At 35.6% G+C, this 22,469-nt stretch overlaps 1 protein-coding gene across 1 annotated transcript in view; it reads right to left on the bottom strand.

Moving 5' to 3' along the window:
- The window catches only part of CFAP47 (cilia and flagella associated protein 47), a 388,870-nt gene that overhangs the window by 172,210 nt on the left and 194,191 nt on the right, over nucleotides 1-22,469 (bottom strand). The window contains exons 16-17 of the mRNA XM_018043692.1: nucleotides 4,640-4,737; nucleotides 3,470-3,586 (exon numbers count right to left, since the gene is read on the bottom strand). Of these exons, the coding sequence (XP_017899181.1) occupies nucleotides 3,470-3,586; nucleotides 4,640-4,737 (215 nt within the window). The remainder of the gene's footprint in view (nucleotides 1-3,469; nucleotides 3,587-4,639; nucleotides 4,738-22,469) is intronic.

The following is a 22,469-nucleotide window of genomic DNA, read 5'->3' as shown; positions in this document are numbered from 1 at the left end:
CTGACTTCAAATAAATTGCACAATAGCTTTGCTTTAAAAGGGAGGATATGTAATAATAGTTACATTCCAGATGCTAGGATTCCACATGATATAACATTGGCACAGAAACTTATTGAACTGACTCAACAGTTGCAAAGAATGACATAATAAATAGAAAACTCAAACATTAATAAATAAGTCCAGTGGTAAGTTTCACAGTATTCACATGTGGACCAGTGCTAATCATTAGTATTAATTCACAATGGTTAAATTAATTTAAGGGCGATATATTTTTGAACTTTGACATTTGATGCAGTGGGTAAATTCGGGCTGATAAAAAGTTAGGGAATTGGAACTGACTGTTAAAATCTTGGTAATTATCAGCTAAGTTAATTGTTAATTTCTTTGTTCAGCAAATCTTAGACATCTTCTCTACATTTTTATGTAGTAGATACTCAAATCTTAGGATCTATTATTTGCTACACAATAAAATAAACATTTTGAGTCAATTTATCTGAGGAAGTCAAAGAGCAAAGGAGAGAATCACAATGCAAGATGAATTATATTTTCTAAACAAAGATATTTTAAGTTTCCTATAAACCCTTATCAAATTCTCAAAGGTTACCTTAAACACCAAATGCCCCCATGCAACTCTTGCTGGTTCCCTTTTCAGAATGATTTCTTTCCCCTTTGATTCCTACAGTACACAGTTCTATGTTTTCCTGGCATGCACTGGCTGCTTTGTACTGGATCTTTTCATATACAAGTCACTATTAGTCATTAACATATTTGAAGGCATGAGTGTGGTTTTACCACATCTGTATCACTTGCAGGGTCTATCCATCATATTTTACGGAGGAGATTCAATCAGTCAAACTGACAGGAACTGTAATATTTTTATTTTTTCACACTTAATCATTTAATTAGAGTTTATCCTTAAAGTCTTATAAAAGAACTCTCTGACCAAAATGCCTGATTGCAGTATCTCCTTATAGCTCTACCAATGTAAAAGATAAATGTCAGACCTGGTACAAAGGGATTTTAACATGTAAATGACTTTAATACAAAGAAAAAGCAAGCCATTATGAAGCATCATTTCTTTGGCAGGTGCAAGGAAGCACTTTGTACCAAGCCACGTGTGAGCACTGGTATCATCAATCTCTCTGAGTCACAGAATGGAAAACTCAGAGTTTGTTGTAATGGTCCTTTTGTGTCCTTTTGTGGATGGTCACCAGGTCTGGCAAACCTCATAATGTCTCCTCTATCAGTTTATTATTTTAAGCCCCCATTAAAATGAACTGAGTAGAGAAAATATTTTTCTACTTGACCAAGTTAAATGGCATTTTTTTGGGTTCTGTATTCCCTGTCTCCAGTCCCTCTCCTTTCAGTTCATCCTCACCATTGTTGTAAGAGTAATCAAGAGTAATGTAAGAGTTATTCCCATGACACCAACACAGTAAACTCCTAAATTGTTATGCTGATATCCAAGATCCCAATATATGCCTATATCTATTTTTTCAATCCCAAACTTCAACTAAGTCAGACTATTCACATAATTTCCTTAATGTATGCCATTTGTCTACATTCTATAGTCTGCTTATGCCTCTGAATAAACACCTTTCTCTCTTACCACTACCAACCCAAATCCATTCAAGACCCGAAATAAGTCTTGCCTTCTTCACAGTCTTTGGTGGATTAATCTGGATCACACTGATCTCTTCTTTTATCTGAATTCTTATTCTATTATTTTCCTACATTGTCAATTAAATTAGTGGAATATCATTTATTATTGAACTTGCATATATCTTGTCAATTCAATGAGTTTATATATTCTTAGAAGTCATGAATCATTTATTATAATGCTTCATTACTCTGAAGTAACAAAGGGCTCAGAAAATGATAAGCAGATAATGTTTTTTATTGTCGCTATAGAGAACAATGAGAGAGGCCTGATGGAATTACAACTTGGAGGTCTAAACATAATAAAAAGCTACACTGACACTGTGACTTCCACATTAATATTTATTTCAAGACTAAGGTGAAAATTTTTCTTTTTGCTACTAAATAGGAAAACAATATAACATCTATATTCATATTCAAATAATCTGTTCTTTAATTCTTAGGGCTCAGATAATATTAAGAAAGGACTGCTGTGACTTGAAAACTAGAACTAAAAAAAAATAAAAAAAGAAAAAAAAAGAAAACTAGAACTACTTACTTATTATGCAGTTAGATATACATAATTATACCCATTAAAAAATATCCAGTAGATTTCTATGAAGTCATAGTTCAATTTTCATATTTTAGCAATATTCCATGAAAAGACTGCTTCAATTTAGATTTAAAATATACAAACAAAGGAATATTATAAAGGAGTCAATTAACATTTTTCCAAAGAGATGTAAAATGGCCAACAGGTATGTAAAAACCTGTTTAACATCACTAACTACTAGGGAAATGTAAATCAAAATCACAAGGACACATCACCTCACACCTGTTAGAATGGCTATTATTGAAAAGACAAGAGATGTCAAAGGCTGGTAAGCGTGTGGAGAAAATGGATCACATGCACACTGTTGGTGGGAATGTGAACTGGTGCAGTCACTATGGAAAATAGTATGTTGGTTCCCCCCAAAAAATTAAAAATAGAACTACTACATGGTCTGGAAATCCCACTTCTGGGTATATATCCAAAGGAAATAAAATCAGTTACATCACAACTATCTCTAATTCTACATTCAACTGCACTATTATTCACAAAAGCCAAAAAATAGGATCAACATAAGTATCTGTTGACGGATGAATGGATAAAGAAAGTGTGGTATATTCTTACAATGGAATAGTATTTACTCATAAAAAAGAAGGAAATCCTGCCACTTGTGACAATATGAATGAACCTGGAGGACATTATGATACCTGAAGCAAGCCAGACACAGAAAGATAAATATTGTATGATTTTAACTATATGTGGAATTAAAAAAGGCATACTCAAAGAACCAGAGAGTTAAATGGTAGTAGCCAGGGGATGGAGACAGGGGAAATGGGGAGATGCTAGTCAAAGGGTACAAATCATTATTTAAAGGATGACTGAGTTCTGGGGATGTAATGTAAAGTATGGTCATTATAGTTAGTGATACATTGGACTATGTACTTGAAATGTGCTAAAAGAGTAGATCTTAAGCATTCTTATCACAAAAAACAGGTAACTATGCCTTGTGGGCTACAGTCTATAGGGTTGCAAAGAGTTGGACATGACTGAAGCAATTTAGCACACAACACATGTAAGGTGGTTGATATTGATGTGTTAACTTGATCATGATAATCATTTCACATTGTAAACATATATTAAATTATCACCTTGTACAACCTAAAAAATCACATTGTACAAGGTAAGTATACACAGGTTTTATTTGCCAATAATACCTTAAAAATTGGAAAAAATAAGGAATTAATAAAATATTTATAGAATATGTGATTTTAAGGCACCCACCTGTATGTCCATGTCAAAGCCAATTTCACGAAGAACATTCACAACAATCAGGCAATTGTGCAGATACTGTTCAGAACTTTTTGGCTGTGTGTACATGTTTATGAAATGAGACTCAATCTGGAAAAGATAACAATCAAATCTTTAAGTAATAGAATAAAAATAACGACTTTTTAACTGTTTTCTGTAGTTCAGTAAACAATCATTTCAATACTAACATTTATCAATAGATTAGTATAATCAAAATAAAAGAATAAATAAAAAGAGAATGCTAGCCATTCAGATGTAGGTTCAGTTCAGTTCAGTTCAGTTGCTCAGTCATGTCCAACTCTTTGTGACCCCATGGACTGCAGCATGCCAGGCCTCCCTGTCCATCACCAACTCCTGGAGTTTACTCAAACTCATGTCCATTGAGTCGGTGATGCCATCAAGCCATCTCATCCTCTGTCGTCCCCTTCTCCTCCCACCTTCAATCTTTCCCAGCATCAGGGTCTTTTCAAATGAGTCAGTTCTTCACATCAGGTGGCCAAAGTATTGTATGATTTAAAATTAAAACATTTAACAGAATCAGTTTGCAGAAAATATTTCAAATTTTTTTTGGTATCATATGATATTTCTTTTTTTTTTAAGATTTAAAATGTTTTATTTTTTATTTATTTTTTTTTTAAATTTTAAAATCTTTAATTCTTACATGCGTTCCCAAACATGAACCCCCTCCCACCTCCCTACCCATAACATCTCTCTGGGTCATCCCCATGCACCAGCTCCAAGCATGCTGTATCCTGCATCAGACATAGACTGGCGATTCAATTCTTACATGATAGTATACATGTTAGAATGTCATTCTCCCAAATCATCCCACCCTCTCCCTCTCCCTCTGAGTCCAAAAGTCCATTATACACATCTGTGTCTCTTTCCCTGTCTTGCATACAGGGTCGTCATTGCCATCTTCCTAAATTCCATATATATGTGTTAGTATACTGTATTGGTGTTTTTCTTTCTGGCTTACTTCACTCTGTATAATCGGCTCCAGTTTCATCCATCTCATCAGAACTGATTCAAATGAATTCTTTTTAACGGCTGAGTAATACTCCATTGTGTATATGTACCACAGCTTTCATTTCTAAGTTCTTTAAGTAAAAGAAGACCACTCTGCATAAAAAGGACTCTTACCAAAAATGGGCAATAGGCTCCCAACACTGTTGCAAAAACAAGGCCATCTAAAAGGTCTTTGTCAAAATTTACTATCCATCTCTCAGGGGGAATAACACCTGTTCCAAAAAAGAGAGAGGGTAAATATAATCACAGTTTTACTTTTTAAAAAATACCTCTTATGGAAATTTGAGCAAGAGTCAAAGAAAGATTTGCCTTTGCTTAGAAAAGAAAAAGCATCATATTTTGGAAAAAGAAAAAAAAAAAGCAACAACTAAACCTCAGAAGCTTAGTAATATGAAATTTATCTATAAGGTATTACAGGCAACTGCAGACTGTCCTTTATTTCCACTGGAATCACTTTGAATAATGTACTACTACGAAGTAATGGAAGAAAAATCTGACATTTCAAAATTACCCATTCTGTTGAGTACTGTGCAGTTCAAATGTTTGATCATCAACTTGGGTAAGGAGGCTCAGAAAGCATGAGATTTCCAGTAACTCTAAAGTTAGTGCCCGTTTCACTATTTGTTGCAGAAATTCCTTCACATGTAGGGTAAGCATGTGAAAGGGTTTGGGAATTGATGGCTTAAAGAAACTAGAAATAACCTATAAAAGATAATACAAGATGGAGGAATAATAAAAGGAATTTTCAGTTACAGAGACGACTACTATGCTGACACAAGGGAAAAAAAAGCGAAAGTATCTGGATATTTAGTAAGAAAAAAGAAGCAACAACAAACAAACCTGTCTTATACTAGGAAGGAATGAAAAGTGATTTAAACATCAGAAATTACTGATACGATGAATGTGACATTTCCTTTTTCAAAATGTTTTCCAAAAGGGCCTAGTAAAACCATCTCTTAATGGTTTGAGATGATTTATTAACTGAAAACAAGAGGAAAAATTAGTGATCTTCATAAATCCCCTCTAACCCCTTGATTCTCATTTTCTGTGAAGAATAAACCATGACGGGATATGTTCATGACATGTATATAACTTCACAAAGTAGGACTGTTTTACATCTGGAAGACTTAGTTTTCTCAGGAAGGAACCACAGATGTCCTGCATACTTCACAGAAACAGTGCCCAAGACTTTTTCATCTGAGATGATACAACACTGAACATTTTCTTAGGATTTCTACAGCATATTATTGCAAAATCAGTCTAGCAAACAAAGGTCACTAGGAATTTTCAACTAACATACAGCAAACAATATTTCGCACTATATTTTTCAAATGATTTTTTTTCCTGACAGAAAGCTATAAATAGTTGTATGTCTGATATAAGATGTGATACAACCAAAGTAATTATTTGTAAATGTACTTTCCTAGTTGGCTGAGTAATTATAACCTAAATGTACTTCTCCATTTCTATCTGCCACTCACAGCTTTTAACAAAAACAAAGGGTCTCACTTTGGTAGCCAAAATTCATTTTTCTACAAACTAGAAACAACAATTCTAACTTTAATCAGAAAACACAATTTATTAGCTTATAGTGAAACAGTCAGTTGGCAATGTATATAGACTGTGTCCTCTAAACATCCCATCCTTATCAGAGAAGGTATAGAAATTTCCCTGAGAGAGTTTAACATCTTATCATGAAAGATTACACTCACAAGAGGAAAACAACTAATTAAAAATTTCCTAACTAGAAGTTAATGAACAGAACCTAAGCATTATAGTGTTACTTCCAATTCCATCAACTACAATCCAGCACCACAGGATTCATTATGACCATCCCCCTTTGCTTATTTCTAACTTCTTTTTTCAACAGTGAAAAACCCATCTCTCACTATTTAAAAGAAATTTACTTATTCGTTCAGCCACAGTAAACATAAAAAAGTACTTTCAGAATTGCAAACCTGTCCCCCTATAAGAAACTAGAGTTACATGCATATGTATAGGTCTATTGGTCTTTTAGTTCTACACTATGCAATCATGGTATGGTAAGTCAGCTCCTTTCTCCTCCATTACATTCAGTGAGGTTGTCAAACATCTGTAAGGCAGTTAGATTCATTTCTCACTGTCTGCATTCCATCCTGGATTACTAATTTATCTCTTGGTTGATTAAAATATATATATATATATATATGTATACACACACACACACACACACACACTTGGTTTATATATATATATATATATATATATATGTATGTATACACACACAAACATTCACTCTTTGTGGATTTTGACAGATAGACTTTTAGGATTTTGAAAGACACATTATCATGTACTTACCACCACATTTCCATACAGAAAAGTTTTATCACTCCCAAAATTCATATGGGCATATTAGAGTCAACTTATTGATAAGTGAAGTGAAGTCGCTCAGTCGTGTCTGACTCTTTGCGACCCTGTGGACTGTAGCCCACCAGGCTCCTTCATCCATGGGATTCTCCAGGCCAGAATACTGGAGTGGGTTGCCATTTAAGTGTGGCAGGATTTTCACTGGGGTTACATTGAATCTATAGATCATTTTGACCTCTCAACAATATGATATTCACAAATTATAAGATCAGTTGCATATAATAATTATCAGACCAGCCACTTGAGGTTGAGATAATACATACAATACTTGGGAGAACCTCCATATAAGTGCATCATTAAACTAGAAAGAAAGTGAAGGCTCTTTACTATGGAGAAGACTGATTAAAAATAAAAGAAGGCCTAAGAAAACAATATCAACTGTAAGAAAAAGTAATTATAGCAGTTACATATAAGGAAAAAGACACAAATAATAATATTATGTTAATATATTTAAAAATTTTAGATGATATTAATTTCATTAAATGAGTTAAAAAATTTCAGTGGAAGATAGAAAATAAGAATAATATTATTACAATTAAAGAACTGATTAAGCATTTATTTTAGAATTAATAGGCCTAGATGGTTTTACCAGTAAATTCTGCAAAATGTAGGAACTAAGCAATTTCACTAATATAGAAACTCTTAAATAAGTGGGACTCCTCAAGTAATCACTGAGATTTGCATAAAATTGTAATCAAAAAATCCTAAAAAGTACAGAAAATATTTACAAATTATCACTCATGTAAACTGAAGCAAAAATTAAAATATTAGTAAGCTAATTCTAGAAAGGTATTGAAAAAAGATTAGCTATCATTACAAAATTGAATTTGTGCCAGGACTGCAAGTGTAGTTTACAGTTAACAATCAATATAACTTAACATATTAAAATACACAGATATCTATCTATCTACATATCTAAATAGTTCTGTAGTAGTCATCATAAAAATTCTATAAAACTAAGGAGAGAATGTAAATTCCAGAACACAATGAACATAATCTGAAAAATAATCCTACAGTAAATATCACAGTGAATGAAGAAATGTGGAATACACTCTAAGATTAAATATGAAATAGATCAGGTATAATATAAGATTATCTATACTAATAGAAGGCTAGAAAAAGTCACTTCATGTCTCAGTTTCAACCAATATCTTACACTTCAAAAGAAGTACAAAAAATACATCATATGCCAAATTTACTAAGGAAATGTTGTAGAACAGGTTTCACTCTTGAATATCTCACTCACTTTGAGAATATTAAAAAAAAAAAAATTAAAGCCAAAGAAAGCAATTCACTTATAGGGGAGGAGTTGCAAGCTGATCTTAGTTTTTCCAAAGCTATTTTGCTGGCATAACACAATGGAGTTAGAGTTCAGAGAAACACAGTGATTCCCAAGTTTGATTCTCAGTCAAGATGCAATCCATACATAAAGAAAATGAAAATGTTTACAAAGAGAACTCAGAGATCAGAGTCCCTGAAATGATAACTAGAAAAAACACAATAATTATGAAATCCAACCATCCAACAGCTGAGTCAAAAATAATTAAAAATGGAGAACCCAGTTAAAATGACATACAGTCTAACACTGACAGAATGGATATGAGTGTTATAAGCACTATGTAGGCATAATAAGTCTAACAAAATGATGATACTAAGGCAGGAAGGTGAGAGGAAATGAGAGTAATAATTACCTCTCTTGTCAGAGCAATGACTATTAATGTTATGTAAAATCAAAACAGGTAGCAACCAAACAAAACTGAGAAACCTCAGAACTCATTTATAAATTTCTTCTTTTAAAGTGGAGATATATATTGGGAAATATTATTTCTTGTGGTGAACAAGTATTTTATATGGTACTTCTGTATTATTTAATCTTATTTCCTGTGTCTGTATTTGTACACATTAGAGTTTTTAATCTTCACTGTGCAATAGAACCACTTTGCAAAGCTACACATGTACAGGCAACAATCTAAAAATTCCACGTCAACTGGCCAGAGGTGGGGACATCAGGTTTTTTTAAAGTTTATTTTATTTTCAGTTTCCTAGGTGATTCCAATGGGTATCAAGATTTGAAAATCCACTACTGTGGATGAAAAAGAAAACAAGATTTCTCTCTGAATAGCTGAAAAGAATTAGCAAGAACTACACAGATCTATGGAAAAGGCAATGGCAACTCACTCCAGTACTCTTGCCTGGAAAATCCCATTGATGGAGGAGCCTGGTGGGCTACAGTCCATGGGGTCGTAAGAGTCGGACATGACTGAGCGACTTCACTTTCACTTTTCACTTTCATGCATTGGAGAAAGAAATGGCAACCCACTCCAGTGTTCTTGCCTGGAGAATCCCGGGGACAGCAGAGCCTGGTGGGCTGCTGTCTATGGAGTCGCACAAAGCCTGACATGACTGATGCGACTTAGCAGCAGCAGCAGCACACAGATCTAAGTTACTAATCTAAGAATTAATATTTTGAAGAAACAGCATTGTCCAATGCTACTTAACTTGAGCCTTGGAGTCAAACCACTTAGATTCAAATCTCAACCACACCCTCTTCTAGGAAAACATGCTAATTTTTCTGCTTTGTTTTTTAATAATGGTAATAAGAGTGACCTGATCAAGGTGTTTGAAGTTTAAATGAACAAATAAATGTAGGCCTTTAATTGGCATACCACAAATGTTGGCTATTATTATTATTAATCATGGTTTTGTCAAATATCCAATTAGAACTGTGGTTCACTACAATGAAGAGAAGATGGTAGCTGAATTTTTCATTTTGTCCTATTTTAAACATGTTTTCCTTCCACAAGGCTGAAAATCCCTTACTAGCTATTTTATAAATAGTCTTGAGTCTTGAGTCCCCCTTCCTTCAAAGAGATGAATAATAATTGTGAAACTTTTTAGAGCATTTTGAAAAAAGTTAAACATTAGAAGAATTCATATCAGATACCTAATGTCTGGGACTATCTGAAGTCCCCTATAATGTTACAGCCAAAATTATGAAATACAGAAAAAAGATTAAGAACTTCCCCCAAACGAATTATCTACACAATAACTCTGAGCATTACAGAAAAGGATGGATGGCTGTCTGCCTCATTCCTTAACTTCCTGTTACAGTGATATCACAAGCACTAATTCTTCTTGGACCATCAGATATGGTAACTGACAGTTTGTCCTGATCACGGGTCTAGGAACAAAAGATGACTGAATGGGAAATCACTGAAGTAGAATTACTGATAAAAAATGGTAATTGATGTATATCTATTTACAAACTTGTTCTGCATTTTAAAAATGCTAAATTATATGTATATATTATATACATATATACACACAAATAAATAAATATATGCTGCTTACGATTCTATTTCTTAAACTATTTTTTTAGTTCAGTGAGCAACCAAGAGCTCAAACCACAAAGACAATAGGGTTTTAATTAATCAACTTGTGAAGTTGTTGGGAATGACAAAAAATTCTCACCTGCCACCTAAGAGACTAGATTTATTTTCAAGGCCCAGGCAGTTGACTTCTTTTTACTAGAATATAACTTACATGTTAGAAGGGATTTTGGCTTTTTTGTTCTCTGTTGCATCTTTAATCCTCATAACAGTCCTGGGCATTTAAATTTATGCTTATTAAATATGTGCTAAACAAATAATATATTTAGATGCTTCTGTTCTTGTTACAGTTTTTAAAAATGATTATACCAAACCCAGATAAATTTCTTTCAAGTTATTTTATAATCTTTGATTTTATACTTAATACTTTATAATACATTTGGAATTCATTTATGTTATATAGCATATAATACAAAGTTAATTTTACCTTAATTACAAAACATCAGCCAACTGATCCAGCACTGAATTAATTTACCAAGTGAATTAATATATTTATTATAGATTTTGGAATGTCACATCTATATTAAATTCTATTATATACTCTCATTGTTCTGAGTCCCCTATTATGCTATATAATTATGAATATTCCTGATTCTTTAAAAATATTTTAATATTAATATTAATCACTGAATATTTATTTTTGTCACATGTTTTGTCAAATGTTTTCCTTAATTTTTTCCTCTGTATTATTCTTTCCAAATTTTATTATTACAGTGCCAATACTGGAAAGCTAGCAAGCAAATAAACAATCTAATTTTATAGAAGATAGTTGTTGGGCTAGGGGTAAGAGGATCTTATCACATATTAAAGTAAAATAAAAAGTTACAGAAAAAATATTACAAATTGAAAATACTGACTTCACAACACCATTAATCACTAAGAAATGCAATTCACACCCCAAATAAAATACCACTTCACACATACCTAATGACTATAGTCCAAAAGACAATCACAAGTGTTGGTGAGGATGTGTATAAACTAGAGCCTTCACATATTGATAGTGGGAAAGTAAAATGGTACCAGCATTTTAGAAATTTCTCAAATGGCAAACTTTCAGTTATCATATCATCCAGAGATCCACTCCTATGCCATACTCAAGTAAAATAAAAATGTATGTCCATAAAAATCTTTCCATGAATGTTCATGGGAGCATTATTAATAACAGCCCCCAAAATGGAGATAATCCAACTAGTCATCAAATGAAAACTGGATAAACAAAATGTGGTATAGGCATACAATGGAATATTATCTGTAAATGTCTGAACCTGGAATAAGTTAAAAAAAAATCAGCTTCAAAGATATTTGTCATATGATTCCATTTACAGGGAATATCCAGAATAGGTAAATCCATAGAGAAAAGAGGTAGCCTGGTATTTTCCCGGTGCTGGGGGAGTGAGAAGTGACTGCTAATAGGAACATTCCATATGCACTGGGGGATGATGAAGATATCCTATAATTAGATTGTGACAACAATTGCACATATCTATCAACATATTGAAAACCACTGAATCATACATTGTAAATGTATGAATTTTATGGTATTAGAATTATAGCTCAATAAATTATTAAAAATACACTTAACATATCATTCAGAAACTCCAATTCTGATATTTACTTCAGAGAAATGGAAACATATATCTATAAAAGACTAGTATATGAATGTCCATAGAGGCTTTATTCATAATAGCCAAAAATGGAAACAATTCATATGTCTATCATTCAGCTAAGGAATAAAGAAATTATTATATATATATAATAAATTAGAGAACACTCACTGAAGTAAACAAATTCAAGACTAACAACTCTCCTCTCTCCAAAAAGAAAAAAAAGTTCTATCTCTATGCTGTCATTTATCAATCCTTTTACATATTTAAGGGACTTGACACTAATTTCATAGTTCTTGACATTTAAGACCTCAGTGAATACTATACTGACTCAATACTGAGTCAGTCAAGTCAGTACTTGGTTACAGGATTACAGTTTCTACTGCCACAATAAAGAGTTAAGCTGTAAATTATTAGCAGATACATTTTAATATTGATTATTTAAACTAAGTAAATGTTAGGGAGGGCTTCCCTGGTGGCTCAGATGGTAAAGAATCTGCCTGCAATGCAGGAGACCCAGGTTTGATCCCTGGGTCAGGAAGATCCCTTGAAGAAGGGAATGGCTACCCACTCCAATATTCTTGGGGATTCCCTGGTGGATGCTTGTTAAGTACTGCTCTTAAAAATATATGCTCTCGCTATTTACAACTGTAAAATGGTTCTGAGATCAATTCCAACATGAATGTGTATTTATGTTGGGAAGGAGGGTTCCCACACCAGCAAGCAATGCTCAGGAGTCCAGCTAGGTGTTCTATAATTCAACTCAATTCCTACACTATCTACTCAGAGATAGATAAAATGCTCAGACTCACAGGGCTGCCCTTCACTTTAGATGCCAGTCACATGTCCAGGTTGCTACCTGTACTTGTATCTAACTAGCTATAAATCAGAGGTTCCCATGACCCTTTCCCCCTTTGGATTCAATTTATTAGCTAGAGCAATCACATATATCAGGGAAACATTTACTCACGTTCATCAGTTTATTACAAAAGTATATGATAAGGAAGATGTATGAACATCCAGATGGAAGAGATGCACAGGGCCAGGTATGTGGGAAGAGGGGTAGAGTTTCCATGCCCTCTCCAAGTGGACTACTTTCTCCATATCTCAATGTATGTATTCACCAACCCAGAAACTCTCTGATCCCTGTCCTTTTGAGTTTTTATGGTGGCTTCATTACATAGGCATGCTTAATTAAATCCTTAGCCTCTGGTGATCAATTCAATCTCCAGGTCCTCTCCCCTCCCCAGAAGACAGTGGGTGGGACTGAAGGTTCCAACCCTCCAATCACAAGGTTGGTTCCCCAAGCAACCAGCACCACCCTTAGAGATCTCGGGGGACATTCCAGAAGTTACTTCACTAACATAACAAAAGATACCCTTCTGTGTCCCTCCACTTAGGAAATTCCAAGCATTTTAGAAGCTCTGTGCTAGAAACTAGAAGGAAAACCAAACATAATTCTTACTATAATTCACAATATCACAAAATATTAGTAGCAGTTTTTGCAATAATTTATAATTTCTTACAACTCCTAATGGTTCCTTTCAAATGAAGTCATGTTTCAAGCATAATTCTTAATCTATTTCATTTGGTGATTTTGATGAAAAACAGCCCCTGAAATGTGAGACCTTGCCTAGTATCAGCTGCGCTTTGATACTGGTAGGAGTAGAGCTGACACTCACAGCTGGGTCACGTTATCCTCTTATTGGACACAAACAATCTAACAGAACACCACTGACATACAAGGTCACTCTGCTTCTGTGATGAAGGGAGACAAAACAAGAGCATTTCATAATCCTGGCTAAGCCCAGAACAAAAACAAGCTCATAGTGTAAAACATGAAACATCAATATCCCCCTCTCCTGGTTAATATGAGCGAACACTGCTTCTTTACCAATTAAAGAATTACCCTCACTGTTGTCTTCTTCCATTGGATGAGGTTTACTGTAACTCATTTATAAGATTTCCACTGTCCCTGAAAACATACAGTCAAAACAAATTCCTGTTTCCTTTGTTGGAGAGGTAGAAATTTCTGTCTATTCTTATAGATTATTCTGGCTCAGTTAAGAATTAATTTGATATGACAGATTAATAGCAGAAAATCAAACAAAAGTTAAATTACCTATATACATGGGAAAGACCCCCGAAAAAACTCACCAAAATGTCTGAAGCCCTCATCTTAAGCTAAAGACAAAAGAGGATGGCGAGAGAGTCAGTTATGGGAGGTGACCTGGAAAACCACAGTAAACAAGGGTAAGGTTTTAATGCAGAGCTATGGTTTTCCAAGTAATCATGTACAGATGTGAGAGTTGGACCATAAAGAAGGCTGAGAGCCAAAAGAATTGATGCTTTTGAACTGTGGTGTTGGAAAAGACTCTTGAGAGTCCGTAGACAGCAAGGAGATCAAACCAGTCAATCCTAAAGGAAATCAATCCTGAATATTCATTGGAAGGACTGTTGCTGAATCTGAAGCTCTAATACTTTGGCCACTTGATGTGAAGAGCCAACACACTGGAAAAGATTCTGATGCTGGGAAAACTGAAGGCAGGAGGACAAGGGGGCGACAGAGGATGAGATGGTTGGATGGCATCATCAATTCGATGGAGGCGAGTTTGAGGAAATTCAGGGAAACAGTGAAGGACAGGGAAACCTGGCATGCTGCAGTCCATGGGGTTTCAAATAGTTGGACATGACTGAGTGACTGAACAACAAGTCTTTTTCACTGATAAGTTTCCAGATATTTGGTCACCTTCCTCCTCCTGGTACAGAAACGGAGACAATCTTACAAAGGCAGAGTTCCCTTACAAAGGTAAATGTTTCTCACAAATGGATAACTCCTTTAAAATAATATTACAAAGAGACACATTTTGGCTTTCCAGGTAGTGCAGTAGTAAAGAATATACCTGCCAATGCAGGAGATACAGGCCACGCAGGTTTAATCCCTGGGTCGGGAAGATCCCCTTAGGAACAAAATGGCAACCCACTCCGGTATTCTTGCCTGGAAAATTCCATGGACAGAGGAGCATGACGGCCAGCAGTCCATGGGGTAGCAGAGTCAGACACGACTGAGCAACTGAGCACATATGCATCCCTCGAACCTTTCCCAGTTTACCTAGCTAATGCACAAATCCTGCAACGTCTTTTATAATATCCTTTACCCTGAGACAGCCCGTGATTCTCCATAATGTGTGGTCTCCCTGGTTGCAATGAGCATTACCAGGAATTTGTTCAACTAGTGGTCTCTGACTGAAAGGCAACCACTCTGAGTAGGTATGAATATGAAAAAGAAAGGAAGAATGTGGTCTAGGTATTGGGCAATTTTTATACCCTCCATTTTCCTAGACACATGGTTATTGTCTTAGTTTTCACTGATTTATTGAATCACACTGTTAATCCATTGGAAATGGTTTAACTATTTGTTCTCACATTTGTTTAACTGCTTGACATTTCTCTGAATTTAGTGCTGAGCTTTACACTAATCATGGCTTATATATACTGACTGTCACATTCCCAAAATAAAACATTCAAGATAAAACATTAACATGTCATATGATACAATTTCTATTGTCTGTGTGCGTCGTAGCAACATTGATGATAAATCAGTTCAGTTCAGTTGCTCAGTCATGTTTGACTCTTTGCGACCCCATGAACTGCAGCATGCCAGGCTTCCCTGTCCATCATCAATTCTGGAGTTCACCCAAACCCATGTCTATCGAGTCAGTGATGCCATCCAACCATCTCATCCTCTGTTGTCCCCTTCTCCTCATGCCCTCCATCTTTCCCAGCATCAGAGTCTTTTCCAATGAGTCAGTTCTTCGCATCAGGTGGCCAAACTATTGGAGTTTCAGCTTAAACATCAGTCCTTCCAATGAACACCCAGGACTGATCTCCTTTGGGATGGACTGGTTGGATCTCCCTGCAGTCCAAGGGACTCTCAAGAGTCTTCTCCAACACCACAGTTCAAAAGCATCAATTCTTCTGTGCTCAGCTTTCTTTATAGTCCAACTCTCACATCCATACATGACCACAGGAAAAACCATAGCCTTGACTAGACGGACCATTGTTGGCAAAATAACGTCTCTCCTTTTTAATATGCTGTCTAGGTTGGTGATAACTTTCCTTCCAAGGAGTAAATGTATTTTAATTTCATGGCTGCAGTCACCATCTGCAGTAATTTTGGAGCCCAAAAAAATGAAGTCAGCCACTGTTTCCACTGTTTTCCCATCTATTTGCCATGAAGTGATGGGACTGGATGCCATGATCATAGTTTTCTGAATGTTGAGCTTTAAGCCAACTTTTTCACTCTCCTCTTTCACTTTCATCAAGAGGCTCTTTAGTTCTTTTTCACTTTCTGCCATAAGGGTGGTGTCATCTGCATATCTGAGGTGATTGAGATTTCTCGTGGCAGTTTTAATTCCAGCATGTGCTTCCTGCAGCTCAGCGCTTCTCATGATGAACTCTGCATATAAGTTAAATAAGCAGGGTGACAATATACAGCCTTGACATACTCCTTTCCCTATTTGGAACCAGTTTGTTGTTCCATAACCAGTTCTAACTATTGCTTCCTAACCTGCATACAGATTTCTCAAGAGGCAGGTCAGGTGGTCTGGTATTCCCATCTCTTTCAGAATTTTCCACAGTTTATTGTGATCCACACAGTCAAAAGCTTTGGCATAGTCAATAAAGCAGAAATAGATGTTTTTCTGGAACTCTCTTACTTTTTCAGTGATCCAGCAGATGTTGGCAATTTGATCTCTGGTTCTTCTGCCTTTTCTAAAACCAGCTTGAACATCTGGAAGTTCATAGTTCATGTATTGCTGAAGCCCGGCTTGGAGAATTTGAAGCATTACTTTACTAGCATGTGAGATGAATGCAATTGTGTGGTAGTTTGAGCATTCTTTGGCATTGCCTTTCTTTGGGATTGGAATGAAAACTGACCTTTTCCAGTCCTGTGGCCACTGCTGAGTTTTCCAAATTTGCTGGCGTATTGAGTGCAGCACATTCACGGCATCATTTTTCAGGATTTGAAATAGCTCAACTGGAATTCCATCACCTATACTAGCTTTGTTGGTAGTGATGCTTACTAAGGCCTGCTTGACTTCACATTCCAGGATGTCTGGCTCTAGGTGATTGATCACACCATCGTGATGATAAATATTTAACGATAAATATTAAAGGGCTAATTTGAAATGTCTGGGAAAAATGTAAACTTCTTCGTAAAGAATAATTGTTTTCTGGTTTAATGAAGTTGAACATTCGGCACATTTGAAACAATCAATACGTAAAAATTTAAGATGTCATGATCACATTAGTTTTAAGAACAGGGAGCATTATTATAAGACCAATACAATCTCTCAAATATGTACTGAATATTGTTTACTTTGGGCTTCCCAGGTGGTGCTAGTGGTAAAGAACCTGCCTGCCAATGCAGGAGACCTCCTGGAGTAGGAAATGGCAACTCACTCCAGTTTTCTTGTCTGGAAAATCCCATGCGCAGATTCCAAAGGGTTGCACAGAGTTGGACACAACTGAAGCAACTTAGCATACACGCACACATTGTTTACTTAAACTAGCACAAAATAAAGAAATCAGGGGCACCTTTAGATGGTACATAAAATACAATTATTGCCAAACATAGTTATAACTCTGTTCCACCAAAGTAAATAGAATAAAAAAACTGTATTTTTCATTCATAAGAACTACAATTGTTACTTCATCAAAAAATGTTGAAATAAGCATGGCTTAAATAATAAGACATCATTCTGTAGAACAAAGCTCCTTTGAACAGACAATTCAAAATGCTCCAATTTGTGGATTTTGTTGAAAGTGTAGCAAAATGAAAGTACTTAGTCCTGTTAGATATTACACTTTATGCTACAAAATGGTCCATTGCTGCTCTCAAAATCACCAGGTGATTACAGGATGATAAAATTCTCATTAGCAATCAAATGTAGCAGTTGAAGCAAAGGGTCCAAAGGGATGACATAGGGGATACTTGATCATAGGCATGATCTATTGAAGAAGATACTATCATTAAGGTGTAAAATACAGTTCATCCATGAAAGAACCTCAACTAAAGTGTTAATGATAAAAGCGCTTAAGTATATATAATACAAAGCATTACTGGGAACAGAAGGCAGAAGGATGAGTGTATAAAAGCAAATTCACTACCTCCTGGCAAGCACTAAAAAGGTCCCTGATATACATGAGACAGGTGTCCACCTATCACTTGAAAAAAGCTTTTTGACTTTCACAACACTTAGAACAAATCCTCCTGTGTTAGGGATTTTCAAACACAGAATGGGCATGTCTCTTTTTATTCCTTTTTAAAAATAGTGGCTCCCAGAAACCATCTATAATTAGAGAATGAACGGATTGCCTGGTAGCATGTGCTCTTGGACAAATTCATAGCAAGTCCAGGGTTAAGATATGTCAGTGTGCCCTCGGTGTTGAATTCAGGTGCACTGCTCAAAAGCATGTGACGATGATGCACTTCAATCCACGGACTTGCTGCTGCCAGACCAGATGCCTATTTTATCATAGGAGTCACCAGCTCAGCCATCTCGCATGACTCTCCAAGGCTAAAAGAATGAAATCCTAAAGCACTGTTCTGATATTCATAGCTTATCAGGTGGCTGAGGCTCTAGGTCATCTGATTCCAACTTTACTACTCACTACTCTCCAACATGCCTTCCTGTAGCAAGAGGAAGATTCCCTATTTGTCTTGTCTCTCTCCATTCCATCATAGCAAAGAAATTCTAATAAGAGAGTGCAGCAAAGGAAATCATCAACAAAATGAAAAGACTGAATGGGAGACCTACTGGATGGGAGAAAATAATTGCAAATCATGTATCTGATAAGGGGCTTATATCCAAAAAATATATATATATATATTTTAAAAATCCATACAAGTCATTGGCAAACAAACAAACAAAGAATTCTACTGCAAAATGGGCAGAAGACCTAAACAGATATTTTTCCAAAGAAGGCATACAGATGACCAACAGGTACATGCGCTCAGCATCACTAACCATCAATGAAATGCAAACCAAAAATTACAATGAGATATGGCCTCACACCTGTTGGAATGGCTACTATCAAAAAGACAGGAAATAATAAGTGTTGGTGAGGATGTAGAGAAAAGGGAAGGTGCACTGTTAGTAGGACTGTACATTGATGCAACCACTATGTAAAACAATATAGAGGGTCCTCAAAAAAAAGCTAAAAATAGAACTATCATACAGTCCAGCAAGTTCACTTCTGAGTATTTATCTAAAAAAATGAAAACACTACTTTGAAAAGATATATGCACTCCTCTGTTCATTGCAGCATTATTTATCATATCTAAAACATGGAAACAACCTAGATGTCCATTAATGGATAAATGAATAAAGAAATTGTGGCATACACACACACACACACACACATACACAATGGAATGTTATTCAGCCATTTAAAAAAAAAGAGAGAGAAAGTTTTCCATTTGTCACAACACAGATGGGCTTTGAAGATATTATGATAAATAATGTAAGTCAGACAGAGTAAGACAAATACCATATGATCTCCCTTGTATATAGAATCTAAAACAACAAGAACAACAGCGAAAAAAAAAAAAAAAACTCATGGACACAGAAAACAGATGTGATTACAAGAGAGGGATAAAGAAGTAAAATAGATGGCTGGTTTTTGTTTTGTTTAAATAAACTGATTAAAAAAAAATACTAATGACAGAAATGTAGCAGACCTGTCCTGAGGTGAAGATACTGAAAGAAAAACCACAGCAGGTATCTAATAAGCATACAACCTGTCATGTCAGTTCCAATGCTAAACTCTCAAGAGTTTCTGAGAAATCCATAATCAACTAAAATAGTCTTTATTTGTTGCCTCCTCAGGTTGATCAAGGACACACTGTCCTTAAGTTTGACTCTACAAGCTGCCAACTGATCAGTTTACCCAAAAAGTGTGTAAGCAAGGCCCACTATCTATTCTCTGCAAGGTTTCTCCTTTTCAGTTTAAATATTTCACTCCACATTCTTCCTGAATGAATGATTTCCGAGAAGCTGGATATAATTCTTATCTTTGTCTGTCTACAGGTTAGGTGTTTTTCCTTTGGCTTTTTTTCAAGATGTTTTCTTTAATTTTTCTGCAATTGGAATATAATATGCCTAGGTATAAAGGTTTTGGGACATTTACCCTGAGCTTCCCAGATCTGTGGTGTGATGTCTGACATTAATATGGGGAAGTTTTCAGTCATTATTTTGGGGCCTCCGTGGTGACTCAGAAAGTAAAGAATATGCCTACAATGCAGGAGACCTGGATTTGTTCCCTGGGTTGGAAAGATTCCCTGGAGAAGGGAATGGCAACCCACTCCAGTATTCTTGCCTGGAGAATTCCATGGACAGAAGATCCTGGCAAGCTACAGGCCACAGGGTCACAAAGAGTCGGAGATGGACATGACTGAGAGACTTTCACTTTTTTTTCCTTTCAGTCATTATTTCAGTTCAGTTTAGTCTCTCAGTCATGCCCGACTCTGTGACCCCACAGACTGCAGCATGCCAGGCTTCCCTATCCATCACCAACTCCTGGAGCCTATTCAAACTCATGTCCAGTGCATCGGTGATGCCATCCAATCATCCCATCCTCTGTCGTCTCCTTCTCCTCCCGTCTTCAATCTTTCCCAGCATCAGGGTCTTCTCCAGTGAGTCATTATTTACTTCAAAGGAATTGCTGTTTATAGAAGGGATTTCTTTTTCAAATATAATTGGTAAATAAAAACCGTTCTATGAACAATTTAAAAGCACCGATTGCTTTTTGTGTTACTATGGCCTAACTGCTTCATCCCTTAGAGTGCATCAGAATCACATGGCAGGTTTTTTAAAACACAGATTGCTAGGCCCCACCCTCATAGTTTCTTAATCATAAGGTGTGAGGTAGAGTCTATCCATCTACCCTCCACAATACCACTGCACCAAGTTGCAACCATGGTGAGAATTTATCAATGGAGTGGGGATGAGTGGAGCGTCAATGTTGAAAATTTAAAATCTGGGATACTGAGTATGACTTTTTCTCAGTCCAAGTTAACTTAAGCGGAGTCCTTCACAGAGCTCCTTCTCGTGGACCTCCACAGTTATTAACCAGGCCGAGCTGTACTTAGATGGCAACCCACTCCAGCCTTCTTGCCTCAAAAATCCTGCAGACAGAGGAGCCTAATAGTCTACAGTCCATGGGGTCGCAAAGAGTCGGACACAACTGAGCGACTTCACTTCTTCACTCACTGAACATGGAAAGTGTTCCCTTCTAACTCAACCATTCAATCTGATATTCACATTGGTTCTAGAAGGTACACACTAGTAGCTTAATATACACTCAGTTGTCTGGAATAGGATAGAGAAATATATAAAACCTGAGTGTGTCCCTTTATGCTCTCATTCTTTCATTCATTTATTTAATTTCCCAAACAGTATTTGATATCTTTTGTTTTCCATGCAATTTTCAGAGAAAGCAGCAGTGAACAACAAAATAGAAGAGATTGTTTCTGTTAAGAAGGTCACATTCTCCAGGAGGAGGCAGGGTATAAATATTTCTGGGGATCAACACCATTGAGAAGAATGAAGCAAGAAAGAGAAGGACTGAAGGAGGTGCTAATTTAGAGAGGGTACTGGGAGAGCTTCTCAGATAATATGATATTTGAGCAGGATCTTGAGTGAAGTGGGCTAAGGAATCGTGAAGATATCCAAGAAAATAAAGCTCCAAGCAGAGGGAACAGGAAGTGCAAGGGCTTTGCAAAGGCATGAGACTCAGTGTTTTAAAAAGCAGGAACTAGGCCAGTGCCCATAATGCATTATTCTAAAAAATGCAGCAAACTCCTTGAAAGCAACTTGTGTATACCATTCTGTTGGTAAAAATAGAACCATAATAATTTTATAACAAAAGAACATATTAATTTCTAATGTACGTATATATTTTATAACACTAGGTTAAAGTGTTACTCCTCAGTATTCAAACTATTTACACCTTGTTGTTGTTTTATTTTTACATTTTTGAACAGGTCAAATACATGTTTATAAGATGTGAATCTTATTAAATTGCAGTTTCAAGGGAAATTGCTTGATATTATCAGCATGTCAATTGGAAGGTAATAAAATATTAATGGTTACTGTTCTCTAATACTAATGTATCAATATATCTTTTTCTATCTTGATGTAATTATGTTTACAAAGTAATGCCTTTAAGTTCAGAGCAACTTTAATTCAAAGTCTCATTTTAAATCACACTTTTAATCTTTCCTAGCTAAAGTTTAGATTAAACTCTGAGGATTCTGTATAAAAAATAAAACAAAACCCATTCTGAATATGACAGGTTTGTATGTACTTGGAAGAGGGGAGCTGAATGGAAGTCAAAGAAACAACCAAAGTGCACATATCATTTTCTCAAGACAAGCAATGCTTATGATGAAGAAAAGAATGCACAGCTATACTAGCCAATTGGAAATTTTTCAAAGAATGTAAGGCTCTCGGGTTAGAAATGTATGAAGTCTTACTACTC

Source organism: Capra hircus (assembly GCF_001704415.2).
Source record: "Capra hircus breed San Clemente chromosome X unlocalized genomic scaffold, ASM170441v1, whole genome shotgun sequence".
NCBI lineage: Eukaryota > Metazoa > Chordata > Mammalia > Artiodactyla > Bovidae > Capra > Capra hircus.
This window is presented reverse-complemented; position numbering and strand designations above follow the sequence as displayed.